General features: G+C 43.9%; 1 protein-coding gene across 2 annotated transcripts in view; it reads right to left on the bottom strand.

Annotated features, from left to right (window-relative positions):
• Positions 1-8,258: 8,258 nt before the first annotated feature.
• ACSBG2 (acyl-CoA synthetase bubblegum family member 2) overlaps positions 8,259-21,510 on the bottom strand; it is a 27,294-nt gene continuing 14,042 nt past the window's right edge. For both annotated transcript variants that reach the window (XM_006017526.2, XM_006017525.2), the window contains exons 5-15: positions 21,090-21,178; positions 20,464-20,584; positions 19,809-19,889; positions 18,497-18,646; positions 17,791-17,967; positions 16,801-16,982; positions 16,358-16,591; positions 15,501-15,718; positions 13,877-14,016; positions 12,197-12,443; positions 8,259-10,244 (exon numbers count right to left, since the gene is read on the bottom strand). In XM_006017526.2, coding sequence (XP_006017588.1) covers positions 10,129-10,244; positions 12,197-12,443; positions 13,877-14,016; positions 15,501-15,718; positions 16,358-16,591; positions 16,801-16,982; positions 17,791-17,967; positions 18,497-18,646; positions 19,809-19,889; positions 20,464-20,584; positions 21,090-21,178 — 1,755 coding nt within the window. In that variant the 3' untranslated portion in view covers positions 8,259-10,128. The remainder of the gene's footprint in view (positions 10,245-12,196; positions 12,444-13,876; positions 14,017-15,500; positions 15,719-16,357; positions 16,592-16,800; positions 16,983-17,790; positions 17,968-18,496; positions 18,647-19,808; positions 19,890-20,463; positions 20,585-21,089; positions 21,179-21,510) is intronic.

The following is a 21,510-nucleotide window of genomic DNA, read 5'->3' as shown; positions in this document are numbered from 1 at the left end:
TCTTTCCCTGTCTTCATAATGCTCCTAAAATGGTTCCAAGGAGCAAGAGACTTGAGGATGTTCTTGAATGTAGCAGTGCCCTGTGGAAGTGCCTTGGGTGACCCCCAACGGCCACTGCTATGCCCGGTCCTGGATTTGACTTGTGAGATTTTACAAATATTAATTTGGGAATTTTGTTTGTTTTTATAAAAGGTATTTTACACACGGATTTTTTAGACTTTATAATACTCTCCTTGGAAACCTGAAATAGAAATATTCCTTACATTGTATGCACATGCTGGTTTGTTACTAAAAGGTTCTCCTAAGTACTTAGGTGTTTTACAGATTTATTGTTTGTTGAGGGGGGCGGGGAGGGGGGAGGTACGGCGGGATTGGGGACCACAGGAGGAATGACTCTGCCAACGAGGACAAAATTGGTCAAATCTTGGGCCTCCCAACCTTTGTGTCCTCTTCTAGTTACCTATACGAAAAGTCCCACTTGTAGATTCTCTAGTAGGCTGACTGAGTGGTGTTTGAACATGCCCTGTACAGGTATTTGTGGATAAAGTGTTTGTTCTTGTGTCTCTCTTGAGAGCATGGATGGATAATTGTAAAATAGGAAGGAAATGTCGATAGTGCTAATGTTAGCACCACTTCAAATCTGTATGAGGATGCATCGTAACTTGCATTGTTTAAAAAAAAAAAAACAAAAAAAAGAGAAAAAAAACCCCCAAAAATCCCAAAAAACAGAAAGCAAACAAAAAAAAAATACCACAGTTGTCTTTCCAAAATTGACTTCTTAGCCATAATGATTTTTCTGAGGAAGATGGACAAAACTCTAGTTTACTTTAAATGTCCTTCAGCTTGTTATTTAGGTCATGTACAAATGATTAATCTGAAGGCTTTCAGAGTCTCATTGTTTTGAGTAATGTGGATGTGAGATTAGGACACAGCTTTTCCTTTGTCCTTGACCTTTGCATAAGAGGGCAAAAGGGGTTAAAAACGCTTTCCTGTTGTCTTGGTCTGATGTGTATAAAGCCTTGAGGCTTTGATTACTGTCATTTAGTGTAGAAATGGATAGAAAGGTTGTGTCTAGACCACAAAATGCCAGTTAGGAAGAACATTGGACACAATGGTAGTAATACTGGCTTTGCTGTAGTTGGCCTGAATATATGGAAGTGCAATGATTTAGCTACCAGTGATTATCCTGCTCTCCATGGTAATAGCATCAGAACTAGTACGAAAGTATGATGCGACAACCAAGGAGCGGTTCTTGTCAGAGATCTCGATCTTATTTTGATGGTAAAACATTAAATCTTCCTTTATGGAGCCCCATCATAACCCCTGTAAGCGGAGGCCAACATTGCTATCGGTTCAGTTGACGTCACATGCCCTGTCCAACGGCCACCAATGGCTTCGCATGCACTATAGCACAGTTGAGGTACTCAAAAGAAGCTTCCTTTATCATTTCAGGTGCCTGGCACTCACTAGTGTAGCGGACATGGTAGTGTCAACACTAGACAACTGTCGTGCACCTTTTTTATTACTTTTAAAGAGATTGAAATGGATGGGTATTGCTGTTGTGGGGCACGGAATAGTCATCAAGAACTAAAGAGATGAGTTTGCACTCCTAAGGAAAGTATAAGTACTTCAACGACTAGATTTTTAAAATTGTATTCTGCCTAAAACCAAGGTATTAAATACCTTGCTTTTTGAGGATATTAAAAGTTGTGTTGGGAAATGAGTTCTTCGTTCAGCTGTAAGAAATTCATCTGGCCCAAGACTAATCCAAGATTTAAAAAAAAGGAAAAAAAAAATCATGTTTGTAATAAGTTACAGGATTGTTTCTGTCCTGAATTTTAAACTTTTTGTTAAATTTGTGGAATCATGGAGGAGTTTTTCTAGAAAAACATGAAATAAAGTAAGATGGAAAAGTAACACTTCAAGGGTTTTCTGTTTCTCTTAACCTCATTCCTTCTACTTGGAAAGGATGATGTTGTGTTAGAGAATATGGTCTGCATTTATCGATCTTTACTTCTAAAAATATTTTTCACTAGAAAAATAATGCGTTTAACCCTGAGGTCAGCTGAACCCATCTGCTGCAACTCATGCTCCTTCAGCAGGGTTTGTGATGCTTAGACTGAAGAGTACTCTGGAGCTTGGCATCTGCATTCTTCAAATGCAGAGCAGTATTGATTTGACTGATGGAAAAGGACACGGGTGTAAAGATGATCAAACTTCGAATTTAGGATTCAAAAAAGAGGTAAAGAAATTGCAACTGTTGCAGTCCAAATGTACATCTGCAGTGGAGTTACCCCCACCCCCCCACCCCTGCTAGAGAATAAGGGTCATGGCTTGCTACTGAATTACAGCACAGGGGGTTGATAATTCAACTGGAGACATTGCCTGGGGGCTTCAGTACAGACCTGGACTAGGCAAGTCAGGACTGCAGCATAATGACACGGCCTCGTTACTAGGAACGCTGGCCTCCTCGTTCCCTCTGCTGCTGCTGTTAGTCCTGGCACAGTGTTACACAGGGCTTAACTGTTTAACAGGTTCAAAGTTTAACCACTTCCTTCCACTGCTTGTATGAAACCAGCCTTCTCCAGTGCGGTGCTCCCTGGCAGTGACAGAGCTACAAAATGACACATTGCTTGCTTAACAGCAAGGGCTTCATATTGGCGGGGAGACTCCTGCTTTTCTTAAAAGCAGTAATCCCTGCCTGGTTTTAGTAGAACTACAGGTGTGCTTGGCCATGGAGGAGACTGCTGACGGTTGAGAATTTATCATTATATCTGATGTCAAATGATTTGCAAGGGGAAGGGGTCTCTGAGCGTGAAAGTTCTTTAGTTAGGTTGATTTTCATGTAAAGGCATTAATATTTCGCCGGGGTGGGGGCACAGAGAATGAATCTCCAAGTACTTCTAGAGCTCATCATCACTGCAGTAAAGAGTGATGGCTCTAGACCTTAAGAAATTATCTTTGTCACCCTTATGGGGGTGAAGTATCTGCATTTTACGTATGGGAAACAGATTTGCCTGAGGTCGCAGGAGTCTGTCAAGGCTAAAAGTCCAGCCAGGCCTACCGAGTTGTAAAGCTACAGCACGAGGGATCCTGTCTCTGCCACCATAGCGTGGCATATCAAAGCAATGATATGTAATGGAGAACAACACACAGGGAAACTCAACCACCTTTCCTCAAGAGAAGGGGAAAAAGCGCATTTCTTTTGCAAATCACCTTTGAAGATGCCTCACTAAAGTTTTCCCTTGGAAGTTACGGACCTTGTATGTTGTAGATCCCGTAGATTTAAAATAATTCGGTCTTGTGGCACTTCAAGATAACTCTCCAATGCTGTTTATTTTTCTGGCAGGCTGTTCTTACAGGTGATGTTCCTGCTGCATCTCCTTTATCTGCAAAGAGAGACGGTTTCCTGATATATAGGTACAACCTTTCTGGCCAGAATTAAGACTGAACTGAAAGTACTGATCTTCTTTTAACCAGGTATTCCTCAGAGCACTGTTTAGATGGTTTCATTTTAACCTGAGAGCGCAAGGCAAGATTGAGCAGTAAATGGTTCTGTGCCTCATTGTGCCATGGGCTGCTGGATGTATCCATGACCATCACATCACCACTGGTGCTTGCCAAGCCTGACTGCATCAAGTGCATGAAGCAGCCTGCTTGACTTGAGCTGTCAGTGAAAATGCACTACCCTCTAGATCAGTGGCAGGCGTGCCACAAATTAGCTCCTCAAATGCTGCTCGGATCCCCTTTCCCTGTCTGATCTGCAGGTCTAGCTTCTGCTTCCTGCCCCGTGTTCCCTGCCTGCTCTGCTTTCTGCTCCCTGCCCTATCTGCCACTGTGCTGCCTGTCTCTGCCCCGGTCTTTTGTGTGCCACACACACAAGCTGCCTGAGCCAGTCGTGCTGTGGGTTGGCCTCCCCTGCTCTAAATCAGGTTGCAGTGGCGAATGACAGAGGTGGAGGATCCCATTATACTGGGCTGTACAATACCAGAGCAAAAGCTGTCTGCTAAATTCCACCGTGTAGCCTTGGTGATCTGGCTAATCAGGGTATGTGAATGGCACTGAGGGAGAAATGGTGCTTAATTAGGAGTCTGATTCTTATGCGGATTTAGAAACCATTCGACTTGGGTAATGACACAAGTATTGTCAGCCTTCCCATGGCTGGACTAGCCTGTCCTGGCAGCGGAAGGCAGAAGTTCCCTTCCTGCAGGTTCAAAGTAGAGTGCGTGACCGAGTAACCTAGGCCCAGAAATGGGGCTGGAAGGTGGCCTTAGTGCCGGCACTTCGCATTTGAGAAGCCCCTGCTTGCTTTACCTTGGTCTTTTAACTGTGCAGAGGTTCTGTCAGGTTGAAATAGTTGGAAACTTCCAGCTAAAATGGTTCAGCTAATTCTGAGAAGGAGGCTGGCAGTTCACATAATCCCTGGAAAGGTTTAGCAGCTTCTCTCCTTGGGAGTGAGTACTTGACACGGGGCTGGGGGCCTGGATGTCGGACGTACCTTCTGTGCTCCCCTCTTGGAAATCGGCCCAAGTTAGTAGGGTTGGGGGGGTATGCAGTACAGTTTGCACAAGATCTGTAGAGACTTGCTAGGATTTAACAGCTAAAAATATCTCTAGAGCTTTTCATTCTCCTCCACTCAGTTTCCTCGTGTCCTGTGGGATGGGCTGGCCACCTGCCCCACCCCTGCAGTGTGCTGCAGCGACAAGTGTGTGGCCTGTTGGGTCCTGCCAGTGCAGTTTGACTGAGCATGCAGCAACTGTCCAGTGAGTACAAACTGTGTAGCCGTTATCCATGCCATCAGCCAAGTGATCAGCCTGGCCAGCAGCAGGGAGTGTGCAGGGTTAAACACAAAATAACAGCATTTCTATCCTACCCTTCAGTATGCATCAGAAGTGTTTCCAGTGAGCACGCATCGTTACTTACCTTACAGTTTGCTGACAAATTATCTTCATAATTACAACATACCTTCCCAATCTTGTGCGCCAGGTTTTGTTGTACCGTCCTACAGCTTTCCGTGATTCATTAGAGCGTGTTGGTTCCATCCCTTACGGGATATTCTTGGAACAAATTCCAACGGTTTGGTGCTGAAACCTCTGCCCTGTAAGCTTTTAACTCCTGGTGGCCGGCCGTGCAAAGCTGTACTTTCCTGGTCACTGGAACGACAGCCTTTCTTTCCGTGCTGCTAGTGGCCTCTCTGTCCTTCTCACAGCGTGGAGGGAGAAACCACCTGAATAATGCAGAAAGGACCAGAACTGGCCCCAGGCATTAGTCAAGAGGGTAGAGGAATTGAGTGCAACTAGAGTCTGGACACATTGGTAGGCCAGACGAGGTGGAACAGGGCAAGGGGCCTGGGATTTGATGGTGATGGAGCTGGGGTATAAGGAGATGTGTACTGGTAGGGAAAAGTGACAAGGAAAAAGAGCCCAGGACAGGGTATTGACAGTGGATTAAAAGTCTGGGAGGGCAGCTATTAGTTAGGTGGGGTATAGTGGGGGACAGGGAAGCTGGGGTGGCACTGAAGTTGAATGGAGAAGCAAGTATAGACAGAATGGACAAGCAGATGCACGTATGAGCGATGGACCAAGAAGAACAGCACTTACTGGGCAAGGAGATAACGTCTCCACGGGCTGTGAAGTGGAGACTGGGGCAGGTTAGAGGGGAAGGGGCCAGATTTGGGGGGAGGGGAGAGGATGGATGGAAGTCTGTGACCCTGGGAAGTTGTCACGTATCTGAAATCCACCGGTGAATCGTCTCTGCTGCCGGTGGGAATCCATGCAGTGCCTCTGGAGGTGTCAAAACTGTTGAGGAGGAACATGGTGGTATTTGATTGTCTAGGAGACTTAAAAAAAAAAAAACCCCAGACAAACCCTCATGAAAATGATGTGCAGAAGCTGTAGCATAGGGATAACGTGGCCTCCTCTCATGGGGGTGCGGTAAAAATAAGCGCTTTGTCTATGAAGCAGGCTGGCCGGTGATAGGCCCGATAGCAAAGCCCACAGGGAAAATTGCTCCATTGCTTTCAGATTGAATTTGACAGCCATGCGGTAAACAAGGCACAGGGCTGTAGAGAACGAAGAGAAAGGTAAGCCAGCAATTAGCTGCTGGAAGTACTCTCCATTCCAGGGACTGGGCGAGGCAAGAATCCTGCTTAAATAAGCGCGTGATCCAGAAACTCACTCGCACGTGTGGCAAAGAGCTGAGCTGAAGGTTGCTTGCCTTGGCAACCTTAATCTTAAACTCTTTGTATTGTATCAAGTTACTGTGTGTAACTTCGGTTTTCTGCTACCCGAGTGAAGCAGAACTACCGAGATGTCACTAGTTTGCAACATCACAAAACACTTGGTTGCATCTTGGAACCGCACTCTGCAGTGTTCGTGTTGTCTGACGAGATAAAGCAGTTGATAAGGTTGTCATGAAAACCAGAAAGCCTTGCAGAACCAGTTTCCCCTTCTAGGAAGTGGGCAAGCTGGAGATCAAACTGGTAGGGAAGGGGTCTCAGAGGCATAGGGAGAGTTGCTTGCGAGAAGACCGAGGGCCTTGTTGCACCTTACGCTGTGAGCTGCACGACTGTTGATCGGTGTTAGTGCTAGCTTAGAGTTTGGAGCAGTTGCATGCTTAATCGAGGAGTTTTCCCTCCACCTGCACAGCTGTGAGTTGCCACTGGAGGCCTGGTGAGCCAGGACAGGCTTCTATCCCTCCTCTACTGGCAGAGGTGAGAGATCCTGGGGTGCTGGAGGTCTTCAGGTTTTAACATTCAGACAGTCCAGGGGTTAAGAGCTCTAGAAGTGGCCCAGAATTAGTGGAACAAGGGCCTTATACTGATCAAAGTAACAGCCTCTGAGGGCTAAAAAAAATCTAGATTAAACATTTTAAACCATGGTACAAGAGGAAGGGATAGCCATTTTAGTTGATAGTTTTACACTGATGTAAAAGGCCAGCAGCCCAGTAGGGTTTGTCAATAGGCATACTTTCCTGCAGCACTTGACTATCTAGTGCAGTGATTCTCAACCAGGGATCCTTTCAAGGGTGATAGAGGGAATGCTAGTATGGTTAGCTTTACAAACACGATTCCCAAGATAACTATGGATTTCTGTTTGAAATCTCTGGGCTTATGGACTTTGAGTTCTTTGCGACAGGAAAACTGCTCTATTTTTCTGTAGTCAGAAAAAAAAGTGTAACAACTTAAGAGTTGGCATTTTCTGAGCAGTCTCTCAAGTGTGGGATAAAAAAAGTTGAGAGCTATCAACTGGATCCAGGCCTGGAGATCTCTAGCAAGGTGTTTGATCTTTGGAAAGCTCTGAGACCACTGAGGTTAGTAAGGTTGATTTCCCTTCCCCACTGTAAAACAGTTACAAGAATTGGAAGGGGAAATGGTCATCCAGGCAGCAACACCCTCTACTCTTGCCCCATTTTAATTCCAGGTCCTGACCCTTCATATTCTGGTAGAAGGCAGCTCACCCTGCGAGGGGCTGCTGCTCTCCTCTTCCCTAGAGCTGGTGTTGGCTGTGCAGCAGCAGCAGTGCCACCTCATCTCTTCCATTTGAATCCAACACAAAATGGCTTTCTGTCCACTTGAGTCAGTGAAGAGTAGGGAAGTTGTCTTGCAAGACAGTTGGAAGCTGCCTCATGCTCTTGGGAGCATCTGTGGCAAACCCAGCTGAATGTAAGGTCATGAACAACTGACCTGTTTATATCTAATGGGCAAGGATTTCTTGGAGTGGCAGCTTTTAGTTGGGGTAGAATTAGACAAACTTTCAAGTGCCAGATGCTCTTTATCAGGTCTGATCAGCCATCACAACTACGACATCACTCTTACACTACCTCTTAGTAATGGACATGTTTGGGCTAAACTGCTGTCACTCGTGTTTCAAGACACATGTTTTATCCACTCACTGTCCTGGATAAAACTTAGCCCAAGTCCTCTTTGTTTCAAGGCATATTACCTGCTCCCTAGTGCAAGCTGCTGTAGGATTGATGCAATTTAAGTCAGGGTTTGCATTAGTCTGCCTAGAGCTTAAGTGGAGAAGGGTTCTTATTTGAATGAGCAAAACAGCTCTCAATCTAAGAAGGGAGGGTTTCTATATCCTTTGGAAATGTAGGTGAGTAACATTCATCTTCTCCGTCACCAGTTTGGTCAGCCCTGCATACTTGGAACAAGAGGTTAATTTGGTGTCAGTTAAAGGCGATACTTAACAGAGCTAGTAGTTTGGCCCTGGCCACGGAAGCATTACTTTGAACAGGCACACTAAGCGCTCAAGAAGGGTTTTCAAGAATTTATTTAGCATTAATTTAACAAAACTTAGAAACAGCTTCTGGACTTGTCCAACAGAACAGGTTTATGAGACCAGTAAATGGCTGTAATAGTGCACAAGCCTTCGGATTTGCAACAAGAGCTATATACATTACACACACACACACACATTGTGAATCTCATTTAAAGCTCTAACCTGTAAAGACATCCTCAAATAGTAGTACAAGAAATTCAGGTCCTTTAATACCTCTGTTTGCTCTCCACTTTAGTTTAAACAAGCCAGGTCTTTGGTGCCAAAGTGGTGGTATAGCTAAATAGATTAACAATTTCTCAGGTGCCACTTCACCCTGGTTTCCTGAACTATTACGTGACCTACTGAGTGAGATGCCTAACAGGTTATTCATTACACAGGACCTCCAGGCTCTTGTCAGATGCCTTATATGAACCCAGTTAATTTTGAAACCATCTTGGGCATTTGTTCCTTCCTAGTCCCCAAGAAGGATTATTTATTTTTAGTTACCTTCATCTTAGTTTCTTACAGCAAAAGAGAAACATTGAGGTTTTCTGAAATTTAGTTATATTTAAAAACAAAAAACCCCAACAACCCAGCTTCCAATGATGGATAGAAAGCTTCACATCGACTGTGGGCTGTTCAGTCATGGTGGAAACGTTAGCAGTCCAAATTACTCATCTGTACTTGAAGACAAACAGATAAGCCAGGGGTTCCTTGCAGAATCAGTTTACATCTGATAGCAACAGATATTCCAGAGCAAACAAGTTAGTGAGAGGGTTGTTTGCTGCGATGCACAAGAGTCCTCCACCCTGAGAGAGTATCAGCTTCTTGAGAACTAGGGAGTTGCAAAAAAGGAAGGATTTGTAAAAGCCTTCAGTTGCTGGGGTGGTTATTTAAAAAAATAAATTTGAATGCATTCATTTTAAGAAAAGGTCGTTGGCCTTTAAACTGTTCAGAGTTGTTATTATTCTCTCCTACACCTGTACCTGCAAGGTGAAGGTTTAAGATACCTTACCTCACCCACATCTTAATTGATGCTGTGCCACTAAAACCAAGTTCTAGACAATTTCTGAGATTGCTAGACAACATCTGAGGAATTTGTCAGAAAACCTGATTTGGACAGCCCTATTAAAGCATCCTTTTCTGGACTGCTTCTTATACCAAACACATGCAGGGTACAATTTCAATTATAATTTATGGCTTTGGGACATCCCAAAAGGAAAGACGGGCTTAATAAGAATATTGCACAGTTATCTAATAAACCTATTACCACATACATATAGTATATGAAGCCTTAAATATGTCCAGTATGTATATTCATACAGCATTTGTGCCTCTCCTCTGTTTGACAGAAGGTACCTTGTCAAAAATATAGATGCAATTAAACATGCAGTTAAATACACACACACATATACATACATACAAAAAAAATGCTCCTGTAGCCTCTAACTAGGTAGAGAAACCTGGTTTCCTCTTTTTTTTTTTTTTTACATTCAGTTCAACAAACACACACAACACAACACAACCCTTTGGTGGAAAAATAAAGCTATACCATGGTTTTTACAATACACATACCAAGGCATTCTAGGAACTATTTTGACAGTTCAAGTTAAACTTTTTGCCAAGTTTGCTTGCAACCTCCTGCTTCCCCTCTCTCAAATTAAGCTGCTCACCAACACTGGCATTAGAACAAAGATGGGCAATGCTGCTCTAAGGTACTGTAATGAGGAAAGGGTACAGATAAAATGATTGCGAGGGATTGCGTTATAACCGAGTCTGGTTTTATTTCATCCTTCATTTGAGAGAGTCCCATGCATGCAGGTTGAGAATGGGATGTCCTGATGAGACCCAAAGAGTTCCACATTTACTGTCGAAGAGAATTCTCCGTAGAGGCTGGAGTTTCCGCGTCGGTGTAGAACCGGTCAATTTGGTCTTTGTACATCTTTGCTACAACAGGTCTTTTTAATTTCAGCGTTGGCCCTGTAAGGAAAAAAAGAGCGCACAGAATTGTCACTTGTGGAAGTTTGGATTAAACTCGAGTCCATCAAGCCTAGGACCTTGTTATACCATGCACTGTGAGCTACACAGCTGTTGATCAGTGTTAAAATTAACATGGAGTTGGAGCAGTCGCACCCTTAGTCTAGAAACCTCTGGCTGTCCCCTACCTGCAGAGCTGTGACTTGCCACTAGAGGCCTGGTGAGCAGGGTGGGACTGGGAGCTGTAACTGAAGTTGCCACCGGAGGGCTGGTGAGCCAGGACATGCTTCTATCCCTGCTCTACAGGCAGGGGTGAGAGGTTCTGGGATTACTGGAGGACTTCAACTTGGGTAGCACATTTGTGGGGAGTGGCCACACCTTAATGGACCAGGAGCTGGTAGTGCAGCTCTGCGATAATCCTGCCCCAGAGTGGTTTAATTTACAGTGGTGTAACTGAGCCAAGTACTGAGTGCTTAAAACCAGATTAAGCTGTTAATTTGCAGACAATTGAGGTGTTAAGAGCTCCAGGACCCACCCAAAATGAATGTGCAACAAGGTCCTGAAGCTCAGGTGATTGTGATCAAAAAGAGTTAGCAAGTTCCAGGCACAACCTGGAAGGCACAAAGAACACTGCTGATGAAGCAATGCTGCCAACTCTTGTGCAGAGCTTGGGAGGAGAAAACCAAGGCTTAAAGTAGCCCGTGGTCACAACAGAGATTTACTTAAATTCTTCCAGGGTGTCAACAGGCTACAGTTATTCCTGGCTCCTGGTGGACTGGTGCCTCCCTCCACCCATCCAAGCACCACAGCCCTCTGCACTGAAGCCCCAGACTACCACTTGGGGTCTTTAGGCAGAAGAGACACTGCATAGAGCATCTTCCTGCAATCCTCACATAACCCATTTCAGTCTCTTGGGCTGCCAGAGCCTGTTACGAGAATCCAGCCTAGAGAGACGGTGCGATACGAGAAGCTTCAGCATCCTACCACGTAACAATGCTGTGGGGTTAACTGTGCCAAATAGAGGTTTTCAAATAAGATTTATTTTACTCTTATTAAGTCGCATTCTCATTAGTTAATTAAAACAGATTTGTAGCTAGATAGTCTTTATGCTAGAGCTCTTACTTCCTTTTCCTAGGGGATATACTATGCATTACGTTTAATTAGTTTTACTTTTTTTTTCTCCACGCTAGAGTGAAGGGTATCATTTCATCATCATTTACTATAGCATTAAACTCTGTTTGTGTGTGTTAAGCTAGATGCATGAAAGTATTAACTGGAATTTAATCCTGTGGACATACTAAATGGCATCTGTCAAAAGCCCAGTGCCTGTGATGACTTTACAACCGGGTGCAGGAGAGGCAAACTGCTTGGGTCTCACGCGATCAAGCCTGTTATGTAGTACATGACCTCTTGTGTCCCATTAAGCTTAGACCTCAAAAGTTCAAGCGTCTCCTATCCCATTATTTTATTTTATCTAGAGAAGCAAGCAACCTATAACTAACAGCAAGCTTGATAAAGATTAATGGAGTCAGCAGGTTTTTAGAGACTAATTTATGCCTGAACATGGCTTGAAACACAAGTTGAGTTCTGTTTAAATCAGATAGAACAAAGCCACTCTGAGTAAAACCTCATTTAAAAAAAAAAAAAAAAAGCAACCCCCCCCCAAAAAACAACCCTGCTACACAGCCATGCAGATTCCATTAAAGAGAGTCACTACTGCCCAGCTTCCTCACAAGAGTCACCACCTGCGTCCAGCACAGGAGAGCAACTGTTGGTCTGTGCAAGACTACTTTATCACACATGCCTATGGGGCAGCAAGGGAATGGATGTGATAGTACTGTCCAGTTCCGAGAACCTGGTTGCCCAATCTGTTCGATATCTACCAGTGTGGTCACAGTACACGTCGTGAGAAGTTCTGCACTGGCAGACGGTTTGAAAGAGTCCAAAGCACTCACCTAGCTCTCCACCAGAGATGGAGAAGTCCTTTTCCAGAATGACCCACTTCTGCACCTTCTGTGCATTTGAGACTGCTCTTTCATTGACTGACGAAATTCCCTTCTGGACAGCTGCATAAATGGCTTTGTCTTTGCCACCTACAATCTCTGAGACTTTTGTCGCTTTGCTGCCTAGTTTGAGACAGTATTCTATAGCTTCTGGAGTGAGGTCATCCTCCGGTTCACCAGTTTCTTCGTTTGCTTTGCACTACAGAAGAAGAAGTTAGAATGACTGATGGGAATATTCCCAACGCAGTTTTGCACTGGAGCAAGTCTTAGGACCATGCATGAAGTTACTACAGTTTACCTCTTCTCTCCATGCTTCCCTTCCCATCCATGCCCTTAGGTGGCCAGCTAAGCAGACAGCCAGAACCACCACATAAACTCCCTAGCTCTACCAAGGTAACAGAAAAAGCTTCAAAAGAATACTAGTACAGACAGTTTTAAAAGCCAGCAGTTAAACCAAGCTGCACCTCATTACCACTGCAGATAAATGAATTTGGAAGAACAGAATGGGGCAGGGAGGAGGGGAAAGCAGGAGATTGTTTTTTAAACTCAACTGCTTGCATGTCCTTTACTTCTCCAGCTTCCCCCTATTTGCTGCACATGCATGGGCTTATATAGAACTGACTGCACATCAGAAGTCATTAGGTCATAGACCAGGGGTGCCCAGCCCACAGGCAGCCTCTGTGCATGGCATGTGATGGACTGGGGAGAAGGCAGACTGGGCAGGGAACAGAAGGCAAGGAGCAGCAGATCAGGCATTGGAGTGGCACTTAAGAAGGGCATAGGGCTTGGCTATTTTGGCAGACATGCCACAGAGGTTTGTCTCCACTCTGTCAGATAGGAAGGCAAGATCAGGGTTGGCAAGTCAGCAGTGTTACCTGTAAACAAGTTAGTCATAAGTTTAGGTACAGCATGTCTAATAGTGGGATGCTGCCAAGAGTCTTTACATGTTGTGCAATGGCTCAAGGGTGTTGTAGAAATCATACTGTGGGAATCAAAACTTTAAAAACTGACAGAGACAAACCCTTTAATTCAGGGGTAGGCAATGTTTTGGGCTGGAGGGCCGCATGTGCACACATGCTGGCACTGCAGGGGATGCTCGGTGTAAACAGTTCCACCCACCTGGCACTGTGGCAGGCCCCGGGTAAGCCAGGCTCAGGTCCTGGCCTCTGCTGGAGCCAGGCAGGCTGGGCCACTTCCACCCAGTATCCCCCACAGCACCTGAGGGGTGGAATCCAGCCCTGCAGGCTCTGGGCACCTCCTGCAAGCAGAGGCTGGGGCCCAACTGCAACTCAACCAGGGCCTGTGGGGCCAGACCCTACTCCCAGGCCACCATGCACTGTTGGGTGGGACAACTAACCAGTATCCCCTGTGGTGCTAGCAAAGGCTGAAGCCAGAGCCACCACCTGCAAGCAGAGGCTGGGGCCCCAGCATGACTCACTTGGGGCCTGCCACAGTGCCAGCTCCCACCTGTGGGCCGGACAGAAATTAATGGGCAGGCTGGATCCAGCCTCTGGGCTGTATTTTGCCCACCTTTGTTTTAATTCAACCAGAACAGCTCTTCCTCTGGGGTGAAGGCAACAAACACACCCTGTTCTTTGGCTACTTAATTAAAAAAGAAAAACCTCTCCGTACCTTCAGTGTTAGCAGCATAGAAAGGAACTTTGCTTTGTCTCCAATCAACATAGCATTACTAATTATGGGAACAGCCTCCTTCACAGCATCCTCAACTGGAACAGGAGGAATATTCTCACCTCCAGCAGTAATGATGAGCTCTGGAAGAGAGAAAAGAATAAAGCTGTGATCATTCACTACATTTCTCTTTTTTCAAGTGGTTTTTGTTTAGCCTGAACTTTAAGTGTAGACTTCAGACAGCCAAAAAAGGCCCCTCAAGTGTTGCAGCACCCATCTCCAATAGACAAACTTGAGCTAGCTAGCATTTTAAAAACACCCACCATGATTCAGTGAGACTATACAGGCAGCAAGGTGAACTCGGTTTAAAATATCTACCGACCACTACACTAATTAAACACAAATGAACAGAGGGAGCTTCTCTGAGTAGAGTTCTTCATTAAGGTATTGCAGGGTTTACAACTCAGCTGCACAATTTATCTGCAGTTTACATGGGAAGTACATGGGCTATGGTAGAAAGCACGTACGTCAAGTATTCTTGTACAGAGATCGGATGATCCTCTGGCTGGTCCTAGGGAGGTGCCAGGAGGAATGGTAGGTTTGAGTTTGAGCTGTTGCTTGGGATCATGATCTGTGAGCATTGCAGAGCCTTTCCTTTAAAAGGCCTGTTTTTGGACCATGAAGCTGCCACTCCCCAAACCTGTTTAACCTGCTCTTAGCAGAATTTGTGGTTGTGATTGGCTCCAGACCTGGACTGAGGCCATGGAGGCAGATCTGTTCCCAACTGTACCAGTACAGGGCTGCCTGTTTTGGATGTTGAAGAAACGAGCCCTGCCTTGTTCCTCTGAGCAAGGTAGACAGTTCCTGTGTTTGCTCTTTTGGACATTTCAGGCATGGCACCGTGCAGCAAGGGGACATTGCCAGAGTGCCTCCCAAGTACTAGGAGCCAGGCCAGAACAAAGAGGAATGTAGATCTTAGTGACCTGGCTGCCTGCTTTGATCCCAACACAGAACAGAAGCAGAAGAGGATTTTTCCCCACTTGCCAGAGCTTGTACCAGACTGCAAAGCTGCATAGGACCTCTATAGGACACACTGGCCCACAGATGTAGTACATAGTTTGGGGGTTTTGTTTAATTTAGTTTCCTATAGTAACCCCAGCTTGTTTACCATGTGTCATGCTGTGAAGTTGCATTTACAAGCCACTTCCAGGAACGGCTATACTAGAAGTCACCTTTGCTAGAAAGTGAGATCCTCATAAGCTGCCTAACTAGAACAGTAGATTTAAAATGGGAACAGTCATCTGGCTAGATCTGCCAGCCTGAAATCAGATTTTGATTGCCATGGTAAAACTGGGTCTCATCCCAATTTTAAATGTCTTTACTTTTCCTCCCCCTCTACCCCTTTTGCAAAGCTTTCTCCTGTCATACTGTATGTCACATCAACGATAGCAGAACACCTTAAAGAAAGCAATACCAGTTGTAAGTATGCATCTCAGGACTTAAAGTCACCTCCCCTTCAGACCCGTCATGGCTTGCACAGAGAGACTTGCAGTTAGCTTTCAAGATTTGACAGATATTGTGTGATGAAACCCATGATGAAATCCCTGTTAACTGTTCCAAGTGATACCTTTAATCCTTCCAGTGATGAAGAGGAATTCATCCTTATCATGTTTGCCAAGATCACCCGAGTGTAGCCAGCCTGCTTCATCAATTGCCTCTTTGGTTTTTTCTTCCATGTTCAAGTAGCCCATAAAGACATGCCTTCCTGAGAAACAGATCTCTCCATTGCCATCACTATCCGGCTTGTAAATCAGTGTCCTACAGCCTGTGATCTCCTTTCCACAGCTAAAACAGACAGTGTCTTTAATGTTCAGTAGCAAAAGTTGTTATTTGGAGATTCATATCTAAATGCAAACTTTCTGAAGTCTTGTTACACCTCCTCCAGCAAGGAGTTTATGTCCCCAAGTCCCTCCTTGTGTAATGAGATCTACAGAGGATTTGTCGTCAGTGTTTGGACACCTGGTGTTTTCAGGCTACTGTTTGTGAACACCTGATGTTGAAAAGTCTGAACATGGTACACTTGTTCTGTACAGTAGACACCACCTTGCATTATCAGTGCCAAAGTAATAAGGAACCTAACCTGTAACAACATTTTCTGTAAGGCAGTACCACTGAAGGAGGGCCAGAATTGCCATTTGTTTGCCCATGGTTCCTGCTACTCCCAGTTATTCTTCACAAGCGTCTCCAAAACAAACTCACTAAGCTTAAACAGAGCTCATTTTGCACAGACAAGTGGCAAGTTTAACTGCATGGCTGATACACAGACTCTCTCGCTAGTCCTGCTTTATTAATAGTTTGTAGATGCTGGCAGACTGAAGAAGATGGTAGCTGCATTAAGATGCATCTGTATATCAGCAAATGAAATTACTTTTTTTGTGCAGCATTAGTTTCTTTCCAAAGCCCAACTCAAGTTAAGAAACTTACCTAGAGATCCTGAACGCATGTGGGAGAGAGATCGTATGAGGCCCAGAGCTCTCGCTCATGCCGTACAACTCATACACAGGAATGTTGAGACTCAAGAAAAACTCCAGAGTCTCTTTAGTAATAGGAGCAGCCCCAGTGTAGCATTTTGTGCAGCGATCCAGTCCAAGAGCCTTGCGAACTTTTTTATACACCAGCTGTTTGGCTAAACGGAAGTTCACGGGGAGTTCAGAAGACCTTTAAGAGAAGGATTTAAAAAGATGCAAAAGTTAGTCAAGGCCCCTGGCTGGAAACTTCTCTTTGCTAATCAGACTTCTGCTTAAAAAGATGATGTGTCAACTTTTACTACAGACTTGGTTAAAAGACCCATGCCTATAACATCTGATAGCACCAGGCATTTCAGAGATCATAATATACTGGTTTGAAAAAGCTGCATTTATTTTTACCCTTTCATCCTTTTCAGGTTGGTGTGTAATCCTACTTCTTTAGCCCATGCTGCCACTTTTCTTCTGAGCATAGAGGATTTTGAGCCCACAGATTTCATTTTTTCTTCCATTTTCTCCCAGACGCGTGGAACTCCCATAAAAGCAGTTGGTCTCACTTCCCGTAGTGTGTCTACTAAGGTCCCCTAGGTAGAATGAGATTTTTAGGCGAGGTGATGGTGTCCTCCCCCTAAACATCTTGCGCCACAAATCAATGGACTGTTTATAGTTACTGCCTACTATCACATTTCTAAGTATCTCCATGTTGTGGCATGTTTTAAGCATCTCCATGTTGCAATTCCACTACACTGTTCCCCTCCCCTAAAAAAAGGGAGGGTAAAGGCAGCTCTTTTCTGGGACCCCGGTGACTGATCTAGCCCTGAATCATCAGAACTGGAAACACTTGTTTTGTCAAGCAGGCAGAATCAAGATGGGGTTTTGGGCATTACACGTGTTTTGGTTTTCCAAAACTAAAAGTCTGTTTGTACTCCTCACCTAAGCTTCAGATTCACCTGTACCAACAGCACAAAGACAAGAACTGGATCTTGTTTGTCAGCACCAAAAAAAGTTTAATCACAACATCTGGACAATGCCTGCAGGATATTCAAATTCAGTGCTGCAGCCAGTTATTAGAAAGAAGGTGCATTATCCATCCTCCAAGACAACCTTAAAAGATCCCAGTAAGGTTCTCTCTAGCTTAGAGTGTGCTTAGTCACCTTATTCAGGTCCAGAAGTAAAACAGGAGGCCAGAGTTCCTTGTAAAGTCTATATTAAGAATCTGTAATGTTACCAAACCAAACCAAACCACTTGGATACAATACAAAAAGGTCTCCAGATTTTGGCTGCTGGATACAAACTAGCCTAATTTTTTCAACTCTTGACATGGATTTATTAGAGACCTTTAAGCAACAGCTTTGACACCAGCTTAAAAATGTGTTAGACTAGAGTTTTTACCTTCAGTGCATCTGGTTGAGCAAAGAAAGTTTGTGCACCAAATTTTATTGGCAGCCAAATATCAATCATCTGAGCAGCAACGTGGCTGAGGGGAAGGTAGCTGATCACCACTTCCTGCTTTACTGCAGCTTCTGTCAATTGCACGTACTTCCCAGCTGCCAATGCAGTCCATGTTATCTACAACAGAAACAGCCGGTTAGAGTTAGTGACGGTTGTTCCGAATGCGTTTGCAAGGCACAGGAGAGAACAGCAGTTGTCGCTATCCAAATGCATGCGCTTCGTATTTATCCTTTAGGAAGTGATTTTTAAAAGAAAGTTTCAATTTTTAGTCCCTCTAGCTTATTTGTTTAAAGGTAGGGTCTGATCCACTAAGATTAGGCTGATTTCAGATAGTTCAACACCTGCTACTGAAAATTAATAGTGGCCTTTCCTCATTCCCCATTCTCACAGGGGACTGAATGTAGGTTGGGAAAGCTTTAAACAAACAACCCCCGCCCCCAATCTTGTATATAAGGCAAGGGGTTTATTTCATAACAGGCCATTCCTGTATGGCCTGGACAAGCTATTAAAATAGAGCTCTAGTCAGAATAATTTAGTGTCCACAGTTCATGCTTCTCTGGCACTTAGCAGTGGATTTTGGGATCTCATAATGGATCTCTCCTGCTACCTTGAATTGAGATTTTTACTGGTCAGAAGGAATACTTACATTATCATGACTGAGCATAACTCCCTTTGGCTGCCCAGTTGTTCCCGAGGTATATATTAGCGTACAACATTGGTTTGGTTTCTGCGAGGCAATAATATTATCAAGCTGGGTGTCTGGAACATCATTGCCAATGTTCATAAACTCGCTCCACTATATTTAAAAAAAATGGAAGAGCTTAGTCAGGTTTTATACCATTTCTACATATAAAACTAAACTAATGTCAGAAGGGGAAAGGAGCATTAATTAAAGATATTGTTTTTTTAGATACTTCATATAAAAATCCAAGTGTCCTTAATATATGCAGATTTTCCCCATTAAGAATTTCCTTCTGTTACAATATACTTTATAAAAAGTTAGGACTTGAGATGTGGCACCAGCCCTGTAACTTTTGCTCTGTTGCCAGGGTAGTGGGGTCAGGAAAAGGAAAAAAAGAGAAGATGCTTTGGGGAGCAGATGTCAGTGCTAAGGAAATGTTGTCTTCTAGGACATGAGCAAGACAAAGAATTACTACAGGTATAGTGATATCTAAGCATATAATGGAGGTCCTGATTTATAATAGAACTTGGAGATTTCTTCAGAAACAGCATTGTTATACTTGACTGGGAGAAAGTGGCCCTCTAGGAAGGTTTAGAAATAGCAGTCTCTCTTTTGCAATCATTTATGCAAGTGTAGAATAAGTGAAGTCTCGCACTTCACATTATTCAAGTTCTCATTTTGAGATGTTTCCATCCATTTTGCATCTGTATAAGCAATTGTTGCAGTTCATCCTTTGAGATACCATAACGTAGGCAAAAAGCCCTTCAGGTTCTCTAAAAAGATGAAGGCCTCTCAAGAACCAATCTTCCATGGCGATAAGCCGCAAGAGATTGTCATGGTACCGCTTTAAGTTTCCAAAAGAGGCTTATGCTGGGGAAGTGGTCCGATATCCTGCAGTCTGGAACGCTTCCACTAACTTCTCCACTTCAAAGTGTGGGGAGCTGCGTGTTCTCAAAGTGTTACAACCTTCGGTTTGCTATGTTGTCAAATAGTACTCTCTGATAGAGGGAGTGAAGTGCCAATTATGAATACTTCTTACTGTTACTGGGTTCCAGAATTGCACAGCAGATATTACTGAAGTGACCTCTTACAGCACGAGTAATAAAAATCTGAATCCAGCTGCAGTTGAGAGCAGAGATAGCAGCCAGTTCTGGCACACTGTAGTTCCATTGTGTAAGTGGTGTACACCAAGAAGTGCCGACTTACAGGAGAGAATTAATTACAACCAGCTATTCAGTATTAGACTAGTTCACTTAAACTGAATCTCATTACTTACAGTGTAGAGGTTTGGTCTCTTCTCCTTTAGCTCTTCATTATACACAACGATGGCTTTCAGAAGAGGGAGTTTGTGCTGAATCTGAAACAAAGTCAGATATTAAAATAAGCTGGTGTTTCCCCCCCACTTCTCTTCAGCCAGACAAGCAAAAATACAAAATTCCCAGCGTTAAAAGACATTTTCACGCACAGTTGAAAAGGCAGCTCTCTACACATTGTTTATTAACAATTTTGGACTAACAAAATGCTCCTGATATATTAACTACCTACTAGAAATTCCTCCCAACAGCTTAAAGCAGTTCTCCAGACTGAAGCCCGCTGCCAGATAACTAGATTAATCTTGGCTTGTGGCATCGCACAAACTTGAGCTGTGGCTATGCTTTAAAACCAAGCGTTCAGATTTCATTCTAACTAACGCCCGTCCAACAAGGAAATGCGCAAGTAAGGTTAGTCAAGGTCATTTTTATTTAGGTGCTAGTTGTCATATTTAAAGTTTGTAACCCCCATGTCATTCTAATCCCAGTCCCGTCTCCCCATCCAATCACAGGACGATAATGACTGCGTGTTGGCTCTACTTTGGATTTTGGGTAAAACAGCCAAACAAATACCAATGCGTCACAGTAGCCTCTAAACATAACTGTAAAAAAAGTACTTACTTCTAGGATTTTCTGCAGCTGTTTCTGGTTCTCTACAACCAGGATATTAGCCCCACAGTTCTCTGCTACGTACTGGCAGGCATCAGGGGAGTTTGTAGTATAGATGCCAACAGCAAAACCACTATAATAAAGGTAGAGTTAAAGGGTAAATGAGTTGAAGTTTAGGCATTCAAGAGCTGGCCCAAAAGAGAATGCTCCATAAGCTACGTCAACAAGATTTCTGCCTTCGTTGCCTTGTAACGCCAGTGCTAGTGATATGTTCTTGAAATTTAGAGCTGAAATTCTATTTACCAACACAGAGATGGTGTGAAGCGACAAAATATTAGATGGGCTAAGCTGAGGTTCCATAAAAGGAACCCGTTCCCCGTTCCTCCCCACCACCTCATCTTGGTGCACTGCGCAGCAAAAATGTTTTCAGACGAGCACGTTATGATGAGAGACCTCTACAAATGAATAATGCTAGAGAAAGCATCTTCAATAACCAAGTTAAACCACCTCCAGCTTTAGGTAAACTAGATTTAGATTTAACTGTCTTGGTTACAAAAAGCAGTGACCGTCAAAACCTACTCTGACATGTAGCAATTTAAATTTGCAGTAACACTTTGAAGGCTAAATTGGTTTCTTACCCTGCGAGGATAGCGCCGATGTCTGCAATGAACCACTCTGCAGAATTAAATCCCAGAATGCCCACACCATGGAAACGCTCCAAGCCCAACTGTAAACAAAAGAAACTAAGATTTTACTTCTCTTTAAAAGAAAAATGTCACGAGCCAGTTAAGAATCTCAACAAGTCATCAGCAGAGGCAACTGGCTCTGGGTACCTAGTGTCCGCCTAATCAATACCAAGAAAAAAGATCAAACCACTGTACAAGAGGATTTAGATATTAAAAAACATCCTGAGACTTACTACCAAACATGATTTATCTACAAGCAAGCACCTTGGTTTTGTTCTTCAGGACCTCAGCACTAAATAATATTGCAGACCCCAAGCATCCTCCTACTTTTGGAATAGGCAGACACCATGTAAGTGCATGTTGCTATGTCCAC

The sequence above is a fragment of the Alligator sinensis genome, unplaced genomic scaffold (assembly GCF_000455745.1).
Source record: "Alligator sinensis unplaced genomic scaffold, ASM45574v1 scaffold1295_1, whole genome shotgun sequence".
Classification (NCBI taxonomy): domain Eukaryota; kingdom Metazoa; phylum Chordata; order Crocodylia; family Alligatoridae; genus Alligator; species Alligator sinensis.
This window is presented reverse-complemented; position numbering and strand designations above follow the sequence as displayed.